This window comes from Amblyomma maculatum, chromosome 3, assembly GCF_055883805.1.
Source record: "Amblyomma maculatum isolate TAMU_Amacu chromosome 3, ASM5588380v1, whole genome shotgun sequence".
Taxonomy (NCBI): Eukaryota; Metazoa; Arthropoda; class Arachnida; order Ixodida; family Ixodidae; genus Amblyomma; species Amblyomma maculatum.
This window is the reverse complement of record NC_139346.1, coordinates 48,989,220-49,001,778: the sequence shown is the minus strand read 5'-3', so window position 1 is coordinate 49,001,778 and position 12,559 is coordinate 48,989,220. Positions and strand designations below refer to the sequence as shown.

At 45.5% G+C, this 12,559-nt stretch overlaps 1 protein-coding gene across 1 annotated transcript in view; it reads right to left on the bottom strand.

Annotated features, from left to right (window-relative positions):
- Positions 1-12,559, bottom strand: part of LOC146194714 (uncharacterized) — a 361,541-nt gene that overhangs the window by 73,117 nt on the left and 275,865 nt on the right. The window contains exon 15 of the mRNA XM_084597512.1: positions 6,815-6,868. Within this exon, the coding sequence (XP_084453638.1) occupies positions 6,815-6,868 (54 nt within the window). The remainder of the gene's footprint in view (positions 1-6,814; positions 6,869-12,559) is intronic.

The following is a 12,559-nucleotide window of genomic DNA, read 5'->3' as shown; positions in this document are numbered from 1 at the left end:
AGACAGGAAAACCGGTTAGGTCAGAGATTTGTCATGTAGTTTTAACAGATAAGAAGCTGTGGCTGCTATTTAAAGTAAAGAAAATTATCATTTTATTACTGATGTCCACCGTGGTCATATGGCCAAAGGAAACAAATATACACTCTCATAATCAAGGAGGTTAACATGACCGCGCGTTCACATTACCCCATTTTCTATGCGCTTTGGTGGAGGACGTGTTGCTCATTAACGTGTGCATTCATAGCAGCATACATACTACCGCGGTATTATTATATCACGTGATGCAAATTTTGTGCTATTAGAGATTTTTTTTTTTTTTTGACCACCACATTACTGCGAAAGGCGCGGTCGCGATTCTACTGTATATTATACCATATATAGTGTATATATCTCTATTTTCTTATTTTTGCCTACCCTGTCCTTTCTCTCTGTCGCTCTTCTTTGATTTCCTCTACCGCTTCCTCACTATCCTTTTATTTTCGCCGCCTCAGCTAGGTGCTGCAGGGGATAGCAAACATCTTTTCCTTCCTTATTGATATCTAATGATAAATAACCACATACTACTGTTTAATTTTTGTAGCACAGTACGTCTATCCAACGTCGATACCAGCGTAATTTTGCAGTAAATCTAAGTGCCCCAGCATATGTTAAGTTCAGTATCCCTGCATTAAATGTACAGTCCAATACCATCACAGCTAAAATCGAAGGGTTGGTCCCCAACATGGTCTTCAGAATGGCGCAAGCTGTAACGAGGCCTGGAGACGAAGTGTTGTCGCGTTTCACGCCTTTAATATATAGTTTTATTTGCATGCAATGCTGCTATGTTCAAGTCCGACTTGCAGACTGCCACTTGATATATGACTTGATTCATACAGCTGCACAAAAATGAAAGTTTGAAGCCATATCAAGCCCTGTATGCCCGATGATATCAGCACACATTTTTTACCATAGGTTTCCTCTGCAATTATAATGATCATCACCTTAAATGCTCGTACTTCAATTTTGTCTCATTGCATTCAGCATTAACTCAGGAAAACAGAGCATGCAGTTACTATACGTCCTGTTACTATACTTAATCCCTCCCTCATAACATAACGAGAGAGGTGTCCCTTACAAAGATTAGGGCCCTTGCCCCGTCGGTGACGGGGCTCTGAAGAGGATGCAGTGCAAAGCACATGCCCTAAGTTTACAAGGCCAACTGCCGAGGTGGATCTTCGCCCCCTTTTATGGACGTGCCCAGGAATGCAGCCGTCAAAAATAAGACAACTACAAGAAGTTGGACAGTCGGCTACAAGGGAGAAACATTTACACTTGTGGACAATGGACAATATTAAGAGCCGGAGCTTGCTCCGGTTTCTTGAAGAAAATAGACTGCATGACTTCCTTTAAGAAGACAGCCTCATTCTATGCCACATGGCAAGCCTTTGAATAATAAGAAGAAAAAAAATGAGTGCACTTCTGGGTGACCATCTTCCTACTTGTGAAATGCAGGCCATGATGGGGGGGGGGGGGGGCATGGTCAAAAATTGTCAAATTTACAATAATTTATTTCTCAACTTTTGGTGTGAAATTTTCTCGCAATATTTTCACATCTGTCTGAAACAAGGCAAGGGAGCAAATAATACAAGTTGAAGTTCATATACATATATGTAAACAACACTGTTTTATACAACTCTGTTATCATTGTAGTATATGCTCTGACACATTATTGACCTGAGATGTACATGCCACTGCCAACCGGTGGCGAGATGTGGCTCCTATTTTACACTGTGCTGTGCTGTTCAGGCATCCTTCCCTAACCGAATTTAAACCATATTTCATGCTTTTTGTTGATGCAGTATTCATATTACTTTTAGAAGAGTTGAGTGAAGAACAGCTACAGCATACTGGTAAGTTGAAAACTTTTATTCAGCTATGTTGCTTCAATATTTTAATAGTTCACACTTTTCTAACAATTATGCATGACATAAAAGTAAATAATAAGAAAGATACATACTACATATATTTCAAAATGTACAGGGATTGCAATCGCTGGTTTCAATTAAACTAAGTGAGAGTTGTAAGTATTGTCATTTACACATTCCTCAGACAAAGCAGTTGCTGGATGTCACAACGTAATAGTAACAATATAACAATAGTCACAACATAATATGTCACAACATAATATGTCACAACATAATAATAGTAGCTGTTCAAATACTAAGTAACAGCTGGTGGATTTGCCCCTCTGCAAAGGATCATTGGTTAGGGCACTTGATTGCTGTGCCCAAGGATGCAAGTTCAAACACAGGACATGACTGCTGCTTTTCATTGGAGATGAAAACCACGGCACCCGTGTACTGCATGACGCCAGTGCGCTTTGAAGAACCCCAGGGGGTTGAAATGACCCAGAGCTGTTAACTGGTATACGTCTACTATTGTGGATATTGCGCGTTAAATAATGCAGTGCATTTTACAAAGCGTGATTTCAGTTAACAAGGTATCATTTCACTTTAATAGGGATAAAAAATTTGTTAAGCCATGCAGAGTATCAAATTTGATATCTGTTGGACAATTGAACTAACCAGAATCCATGTGTGAGATTGTGCATGAAGATGCCGATGTATGCTTTATAGTCATATTTTAGCATATAGCTAAAATCAATAATATTCCCCAGGAAAATAAAATGGGCACCCAGTCAAATTCAGCAGATCCTATCACAACAGGCTGAACAAACCAAACTTTCCTGCCTTTGCAATTGTTTTGCTTATTGCGCAGAATGTTTTTCCAGTGCTAATACATGCTTTTTTTGTTTTTTTCTGTGGTGCAGGTCACTTGCTACAGGAGTTTGTTGGATGAAGACTCTATAACCGACAAATGATGATATTCAATCTGAATCAATTGCTTCACCTCGTAACAGCTATTAGAAACTTTGGATATCTGGGGACATAGTGTTTTTGTTTTTGAGAATGGGAGTGTCAGGCTCGTTAAAATGATAACTGGTGCAAAATGGGTGCCAAATTAGGTGGTGGAGAAGCTGGTAATGCTGTAGCAGCTGTAGCTCAACACTTCATTCCTTTGAGAGATAAGTGAAAGACCTCATTAATGCAATGCTAGCTAATCCACTGACTGCTACAGCTACACACATATTGATGGAGCATGTCTTCTTGGTCATGCCAACTGCACACCTAGCCTGTCAGCAGAGGCCATCATTTTGATGGTACTAGTACTATTTTTTTTGTAAGAAACTGGTGTGCATTGATAGTACACACAGGCTGCCAGGACACATTACTGAGTGCTTTTTGTCTCTTGTGACTGCTCCGTCAATATTGAAATTGAATGATATTGCAGCATCATGCCTTCTCATTGAATTTTCAGTGGATGACATAGCATATATGTATGTGATTTGCCAAATCTTATTGAGCGGGATTAAGATTTAATACTTTGCTTGTACTCTCAGTTTGGCTAATAGGGTTTAACATCCCAAAGCGACTTAGTCTATGAGAGATGCTGCCATGATGGGTTATGGCAATGTTCAAACATCGCTGCGCTTAAGAAAAACCGACGTAAAGAACGACACGAAGCACAAGAGCGCAAACTATCAACTGAAATTTTATTGCTATGAATATATAGCATTACACATACCAACATCACAAAAATCGACAAGTCAGCAAAATAGCTATTGTCTCAAGGGTGAACGTGATATCTCCTTCACAAAAAAAAAAATATGCACGCTCTCATGCGGTCGTGCATACGTGGGGCAAACGGGAAGATGCCTTAACGAAAGGCTCAGAGAGCACAGGTACAACTGTAACCAGATTAATGTATCTGGAAATCTGGTGCCGCACTGCGCTAGATGCAAAGATTGCACACCACTTTTCAATGAGACGGCGGTTCTTTTGAAATCTAAAGACAAGCTAACAAGGGAACTGTGGGAGGCCCACTGTATCGAATCCGGGAATGGGACATGTGTAAGCGACCCTTCGGTCCCCCTATCGAAAGAAGAAAGGGTATACTTGGGAAAATAAAGAAAAGGAGACAAACGTTTTTTTTTTGTTTTTTTTTTTTTTGTGATGGAGATATCATATTCACCCTTGAGACAATAGCTGCTTTGCTGACTTGTCGATTTTTGTGATGTTGTTACGTGTAATGCTATATATGTATGTTCATCGCAATAAAATTTCAGTTGATAGTTAGCACTTCTGTGTTTCGTGTCGTTCTTTACGTCAGTTGTTCTTAAGCGCAACGATGTTTGAACATGTCAGTCCCCAACTAGCCCAACTAGAAACCCTCTTGATGGTTATGGCAATTTCAATCACCTGTGGTTTTTTTTTTTAATGTGCAGTGGAATTGTACAGTAGACAGGCACCATGCTTTTCACCTCCATTGAAAAGCAACCACCGTGGCTAGGATTGAATTCTTCTTTGGGTTTATATCAAGCCCCGTAACCACTGAGCCACCATAGTGAGCATGTGTTTTGTACAGTGCACTCTGACTAGATTATGATGAAATGTCACTCAGTATGGCCCACAATTTTTAAGACGCAGTTACTGTTAATAAACATGTGGGAGTGCAGTGATAGCAAAACTTTGCTGCTAGCTGCTAACAGAATATTTTCAGTGTCTTGCTGTTTTGTATTAAGGTGTATTGAACTACTCTAAAGTTCAAGCTGGTTACTGTTTTCTTGAGCATGTTGTAAATCACATTATTGTCATTATACTCTACAGGGTACAGGGTGTTTCTAACTGTGACTAAATACCAGCTGCTGCTTTCTCTTTAGTTGTACCCAGCAATAAATATGCCATAGATATTTTGAAGAAGTGCCTGCAAAATGAAGCTTATACACTTAGCTAAACAAAACTACACTTAGGCAAGTAAATTAGGTCTACTAGAAGAAATAGGTGACGTGAGGGATTGGCAGGATGCTGGTATACAATGCTATTGCCTTGCGGGAATAGCAAAGATTCACATTGATTTCCTATTTATGAAGTTATTGTCTGATATCAATGCTATAATTCAAAAAGCAGATGCCTCCAGGTTACAGCGCTTACATTGTCTTGCCTTTTTTCGCGTGTTTAATACTTCATGCATATAACATAGATTTGTACAACAGTTTCGGCATCATTTACACATGGTATGTTGTTATTTTTGTTTTTCATATTGTTCCGTTTAACCCATGCACTATTTCTCTAGTTTCTGTTTTCTTGTTGTTCCAATGTTTTCCCGTTCTTGTTCGCATTGCATATTGAGTTTGCTCCGCCCTTATGTAATGCCCTCGGGGGAAAATAAATGAAATTAAATTGCAGAGGACGAACCCTTTCAGAAGGCTCACATGCATGCCGACATTCTTGTGAATCTCTTAATAAAACACATTAAGCACTGTTTTCAAATCCCTTCGGTCACTCAGCTTTTCAGGTACAAGCAACTCATCGCAGCGTCACCAAAAAAACGCTTCTAAGCGAACGGACTGCGGAGAAGAATGAATAGGACCGTGCTATTTTTTTTCTTCCGAAGTTCGCGATAGTTTTCGGTACATATCCATGCGTTCAATGAACGCTGATAACATGCAAAGGTGATAGCGGCCAAGGCGTGGCGATGGTTCACGCTACCGATCGACTGCATTGCGTCTGCAACTGCTATTACCGCCGCGCGAGCCACTTTTTCTGCGTCTTAATTATCACCGCGAGCCATATTCTTTACGTGGCATATACATATATGTATGATTCTCTCAATAAATATATAAAAAGTTTGAGCGAAACAGCCTCATTAATTATTTGCAACGACTGCGTTCGGGACGTACGTGGCTCAAGCGACTAGCTGTGGCGAAGTCCGTTTCTTCCGCATTTGCCGGCCTGTACGGCAAGGTTTCCGCATACGCGGAACGGAGTATCCGCATCAACCGTACGCACTCCGTAGTTACCGCATCATGTCAGTGAGGAATCCGTATGCTCCGCACACATCCGTCCGCAATCGCCGTACATGCTCCGTACACTCCATTAGGACATCCGTATCGATTGCATGACGTCTATATGTTTTCCGCACACGACCATCCGCATCCGCAGCATGAATTCCGTAAGTTCCGCAAGGACTTCCGTAACGAACGTATGAAATCCGCTCGTTTTCTGTAAGTGTGATGCGGAAAACGTACGGAATCCGTACATTTTCTGTACTGCTGCATACGGAGTCGTTTCAATAGGGTTGTTGCGCTTCACTACCTACTATGTCATCAGGTGGAGCTTACAAGGAAGCGCAAATTTCTACAGGCTTGGTACCGTGGTGGAACTACCTTGCCTTGGATGTGTCCACTGGTCGTAGCTGTGAGACAATGGGGGTCACTGTTCTGTCCGTTCCGCGATGAAGGCTGGGATTGCCACATAATGTGTTCAAAGTTGGACGTTGAGTAGGAAAAACGGGAATGGGTTAGGAGTAAAAGTCGGGTTTCAGCTGTTCATTTGGAATTATTTTGAGAACCTGTTTGCGCCATTCAATTTTCTATTTTCAACCTCGATAATCGCGGTGCGGACGCATTATAAAAGCATATATCCTCCGTGTAGCTCCACGTTATTTGTAACAAATCAGCTTGCGTGTTGTGCCGTTATGTGCTACACTGCCAGCATTATCTGTCAAGCTGTCAGTCTCAGTAAGAGGTTAAAAAGGCTTGTGGCCGTATAGAGCTCATAATGACCAGCAACAGCAGCACACGCCCGACAACCTAAACAGAAATTACGCGAAGAGCAAAGCGCATTTTGTCTATGCCATATTCTTACAAAACATTACTTTGCACGAGAACTGACACGTATGACTTAGGGTATATGTCAGAAACAAGGAAGCTTACCTGATTCAATTCGGGTAGCCCTGTGCACACGTCTGACGAATTGCCCATCTTCCACTATGAATAAAAGATTGCTTTATGTTATAAATGAGACAACAATAAACAAAAACTATGCTCCAAGGCCTGCAAATATAACTAAATAGTTTCATCTCTTCGTATAGGCAAGTTTTCATCTCGCATGATTACGTTAAACTAATTAGCGTTTCCCGAAAAAACATTGGCCTTCCATGGACGCAATCATGCGCCTAAGAAATCTTCGCATAACAGAGAACATTTTCAAGCGAGCAAATAAAAAGTCGCATGAAAGCAGGCATCCACCATCCAGACAATTTAGAAAGAGGTTGCTGACGGCGGAAGATGGCGAAAAATATTTGCTTACAAAGAAAGATAATAATCAGAAGAATCTAAGGTAGGAAAAGTAAGCACGAAGAAGAACGGCAGAATAACTGTCTGGAAGCTGAATACTGCAAAACATGAGAAGAATCGCCCATCAAAGATACTATATTACTACCAGTGTGAAGAAAACAAGGAAGAGAGGCAGAAGACGACGAAGTGCCCGTTTCGCACTCGGACCGTTCGCCCCTGGACTTCGTCGACTCCGGTTTCTCTGTGTACCGGCTCTGCGGCTTTTCACACGCCTTTTTGCAAACGTTGCATCTGGTGGAGAAGTGCGAGGTAGATCTTTCATGTACCGGACGCCTCTTTCAAGCCGCTACTGCAGCCAAGGACGCCCTCCCAGGGTATAAACGCCTGTTCATCAGGGCAGGCAGGAACTACGTGGCTTATCTCCTGAATTCAGTCCGCTTCCTGATCTGTGATCTACAAGTACACAGACTACCACTATGAGCACACCAGAGATTCCGGCCAATGTTCTACTTCACCAGCGAGACCCCCCTCGCGTTCATGGTCTTCCCCATTAAGACGCCGAAGACTGGCGGGACCAGTTCGACCGGGTGGTCACCTGTAATGCTTGAGACGCGAACGCGAAGATGGGCCATGTCTACTTGGCCATGGATTACTCGGCGAGGACCTGGTACGTCAATCATGAATCTCGCCTGCAAACATGGGACACGTTCAAAGCAGAATTTTTTCAGGCATTTATTAGTTCATTCTGTAAAGAAAAGGCCGATCTTCTACTTCAGAATCGTATCCAGCATCCGAACGAAAGCGTGATGGTGTACGCGGAGGAGATAAAGCTCTAGTTCCGCCGCGCAGATCCAGACATGTCGGTAGAGCGGAATTAGTGAATAATAATGAGAGGTGTGAAGAACTGCGCTTCGCCTGCTTCGTTCGCAGTCCGCCAATGACCGTAGATACGTTTGTCACGGAAGCTACTTCCATCGAGAGGGCGCTTGACATGCGGGCACGGCAGTACGAGCGCACGACCGTGCCGATGCTGTCCTCATGTGCTGAGAGGTCCACCGTGTCATCAGGCGATTCACCGCTGGAGACCATTCGAGCCATTGGGCGTGAAGAGCTGGCGAAACTATTGCCTACGCCGGCGCAGCCGCAAGTTGCATCGGTCACCGATGCTGTTCGCGAAGCAGTGCAACAAGCTTTGGGTGCCGCGCCGCTTCTTGCATGCCCTCCACAACCACCTACAAAGAGTTACGCCGCGTCGCAAGCTGTTTTCTGCCGCCTTCAACACCACGTTACGAAGCGCCTGCGCCGGCCGCTCCCCAAATGCTACTTCCACCTTCCCAGCCGACCTTCCTCCAGCGACCCAGGCGCAGCCGAACAGACATCTAGCGAACCGCGGATTATCGGCCGCTGTGCTACCATTGTGTCGTAACTGGGCATGTCTGGCGTCACTGCCCGTACAAAGAGATGGGTCTTCGCAGGCTCCCCTTCGGTGCTCGCTTTCCGCAGCCGGGACAGCGCCCAAGAGAGATTGCCGACTACCTTTCCAAACGAGATTCAGTCTAGCCACCAATCACCTTCGCTCCGCCGCTACGAATTCCTCCAAACCGCGGGAAGTCTAGAACTCCCCGTAGAGGAAACTAGGCGCAGCAGCCTCTGGAGGTGTGGCTGCTCGAAGAAGAAATGTACAATACCCTCCAACGACGCAAACCACTTCGCCGACGCCGAACAACCCAGAGCCGACGACGATTACCGAGCAGCCCAAGTTAACTGCAAGTCGACAACCCGACCAACTGCGTAGCTCGACTCCCTCTCTACGACACCGCTCCTCTTCAACGCACAGGAGCCGAGACCGGACACCTCGACATTACCGCAGTGAGACGTCACCGCCAGCCGATTTAAACCTTTCAGTTCATGGAATCGCCGTAACAGCTTTGATGGATACTGGGGCCGATTATTCCATACTCAGTGCATCATTCGCCACGGCGCTCAAGAAGGCTACGACAGCTTGGGACGGCCCTAAGATATGTACCGCTGGAGGACATTTGATTACACCTCGAGGAATGTGCACAGCGCGAGTCACAGTTCAAGGGCGAACCTTCCTGGCAACGTTTGTTGTGCTAACGGACTGCTCCAGAGACATTATATTCGGTATGGACTTCCTGACGGAAAACGGCCATAATCGACCTGCAGTCTCAGTCGGATCAGTTTTTGACAGAGAATGCCCTCGAAGATAACTGTGTTCTGCCGGCGCCGCTCCACATTCTTGACGAGCACATGGCTTTTCCTCCCCGCTCCAGTGTAATGGTGACCGTCGGTCCGCACACACTCCGGGGAGTGGAAGGTGTGGTCGAGAGTAAACCGCCTTTGCATCTCGACCGCGGCATTGCTGTTGCTCGCGCTTTTGTCATTCTCAAAGATGGCAAAGTCGACTTACTTCTCACCAATTTCACCAACGAACAGCGGTATCTCAATAAGGGAACAATGGTCGCTAATACTGATGTCATCGCTTAAACTAGGTGCGTGCACAGTTTAACTTGAGATTCTCGACCGGAACAAGAGGGCGTCGCCGACCTAAATTACGACATCAACCCGGCACTACCGGAGACGGAGCAAGATATCCTGAGGAACCTTCTCAATCACTACAGAACTGTGTTTGCGTCGCTGCCGCGCGTCGGTCGCGCACACCTTGTAAAACATATCATTACGAACGATACAGTACACCCACTCCGACAGTCACCCTATCATGTCTCATCCAAAGCGTTTGCCGCAATTACCACTCAAGTTAAGGAAATGCTTAATCACGACGTTATTCGACCATCTCAAAGCCCCTGCTCGGTACTTGTCGTCCTAGTCAAGACGAAAGACGGCACCTTACGGTTCTGCGTTGACTGCCGACGATTGAACGATTGGATTCCAAGGGAAGGAAAGCGTAGCAGGGGGCGGTAGAAAGTTAGGTGGGCGGATGAGATTAAGAAGTTCGCAGGGGTCAAGTGGATGCAGCTAGCACAGAACCGGGTTAAGTGGAGAAATATGGGAGAGGCCTTCGCCCTGCAGTGGGTATAATCAGGCTGATGATGATGATGATGATGATGATGATGATGATGATGATGATGATGATGATGATTGAACGATGTAACTAAAAAAGATGTTTACCCCCTGCCCAGGATCGATGACGCTTTAGATCGCCTATGCAACACTAAGTATTTCTCTTCCATGGACCTCAAATCCGGGTACTGGCAAATCAAGGTAGACGAGAGCGACCGCGAGACGACTGCATTTATCACTCCAGACGGGCTGTACGAGTGCCAGGTTATGCCGTACGGCCTTTTCTCTGCGCCAGCGACTTTTCAAAGGCTTATGGACATCATCCTTCGGGACCTGAAGTGAAAGACTTGTCTCGTATACCTGGACGATGTGATCGCCTTCGCCCCTAGTTTTTAAGAGCACATTCGTCATCTCGAGGCGGTACTGCAAGCTATAAAGTCCTCCGGCCTTACATTAAAGGCATAAAATTGCCACTTCGCCTACGAAGAATATAAATTTTTATGCTACGTCGCCAACAAGGAAGGGGTCCTTCCTGATCCCGAGAAAACTGTTGGCATTGCGAATTTCCCGCCGCCACGAGAACAGAAGGAACTTCGGCGCTTCCTCGGGTTATGTGCGTACTACAGCCGCTTTGTGCCAAATTTCTCCAAATTCGGCACACCCTTTACGTACTCACCAAGGCGGACGTACATTTCAAATGGGAAACACCGCAGCAGCAGGCATTTCAGGACCTTCACCACCGCTTTCACTCACCACTCGTTCTGGCACACATTGATAAACACGCTGAAACGGAGGTACACACCGATGTGAGTAATTTTGTTTTGGGCGCTATTCTAGTTCAGGTCCAAAACGGTGAACAATGTGTACTGGCTTACGCAAGTCGTTCGTTGTTGAAGACTGAGGGCAATTATTCTGCCACTGAAAAAAAGTGCCTTGCCATCGTGTGGGTAAATATGAAGTTCAGGCCATACCTGTACGGGAGACCTTTCAAAGTATTGACGGATCATCACGCACTTTGCTGGTTAGCCAGTATGAAGGATCCATCAGGGCGCCTTGCACGATGGAGTCTCCGTCTACAAGAATATGGCATCAAAGTGGCCTACACATCCGGTCTTAAACATTTGGACGCAGATTGTCTATCCCGGGCTCCCGTTGAGCCTGCCCCAACTGACTCAGGCGAAGACGACGCCTTCGTCAACGCAGTACGGTCTACAGACTTCGGCGTGCAACAACGCACCGATCCTGATTTTCAGGCAATAACTGATTACCTGCAAACTGCTAGCGGCAGAGTTCCTGCAGCTTACCGGCACGCTTTACCCTCTCTCTCCCTACGCGACGACGTGCTTTTCAAGAAGAGTTTTGCCCCCAACAGTCGACATTACTTGCTTGGCGTTCCTACGAACCTACGCAACGAAATTTTTCTTACCCGCCACGACGAACCAGCTTCCGGCTACCTTGAAATCACTAAAACTCAAGCGAGAAGTACAGAAAAATACTACTGGCCTCGTCTGGGACATGCCCTTAAGAATTATGTTCTCACTTGCAGTGACTGTCAGCGCCTAAAGATTCCTCCTGTCAAGCCAGCCGGCTTCCTAAAACCCATACAGCCTCCTTCCCATCCGTTTCAACAAATTGGGGTTTGTTAGGATCATTCCCTACCTCAAGCTCCAGACAAAAGTGGATAATAGTGTCCACCGACTACTTGACACGTTATGTGGAGACAGCGTTTCTTCCGAGTGGAACTGCTATAGAAGCTGGAAAATTCTTTGTACTGCAAATCATCCTGCGCGACGGTGCTCCCCGGGTTGTGATCACGGACCGAGGTGCTGCCTTTTCTGCTGAGCTTATGCAGCATATGCTGGACTTAAGTCAACCACGTCACGGCAGGACTACTTCATACCACCCCAAACAAACGGATTAACCGAACGTTTAAACAGAACGCTTGCCGACATGCTTTCAATCTATGTGGACGTTCGGCACAAAACGTGGGATGCAGTCCTACCTTACGTAACGTTCGTGTACAATACAGCCATCTGGAAACGACCAATATGATGCCGTTTATCCTTGTTTATGGCCGCCACGTCACCCCAACACTCGACGCGATGCTGCCTCATGTAGACGACCACCGAAATGATGACGTTGAGTACTTTTTGCAACGTGCCGAAGAAGCGCGCCAACTCGCTAAGCTGCGAATCCGTTTGCAGCAGGTGCAGGATGTGTGACGCTACAACCTGCGACACCGCGAGGTTGAATATGAGACGGATGATCTTGTCTGAGTTTGGTCTGCAATTCCACGTCGCGGACTTAGCGAAAAGCTTTTGCGTCGCTGCTTCGACCCTT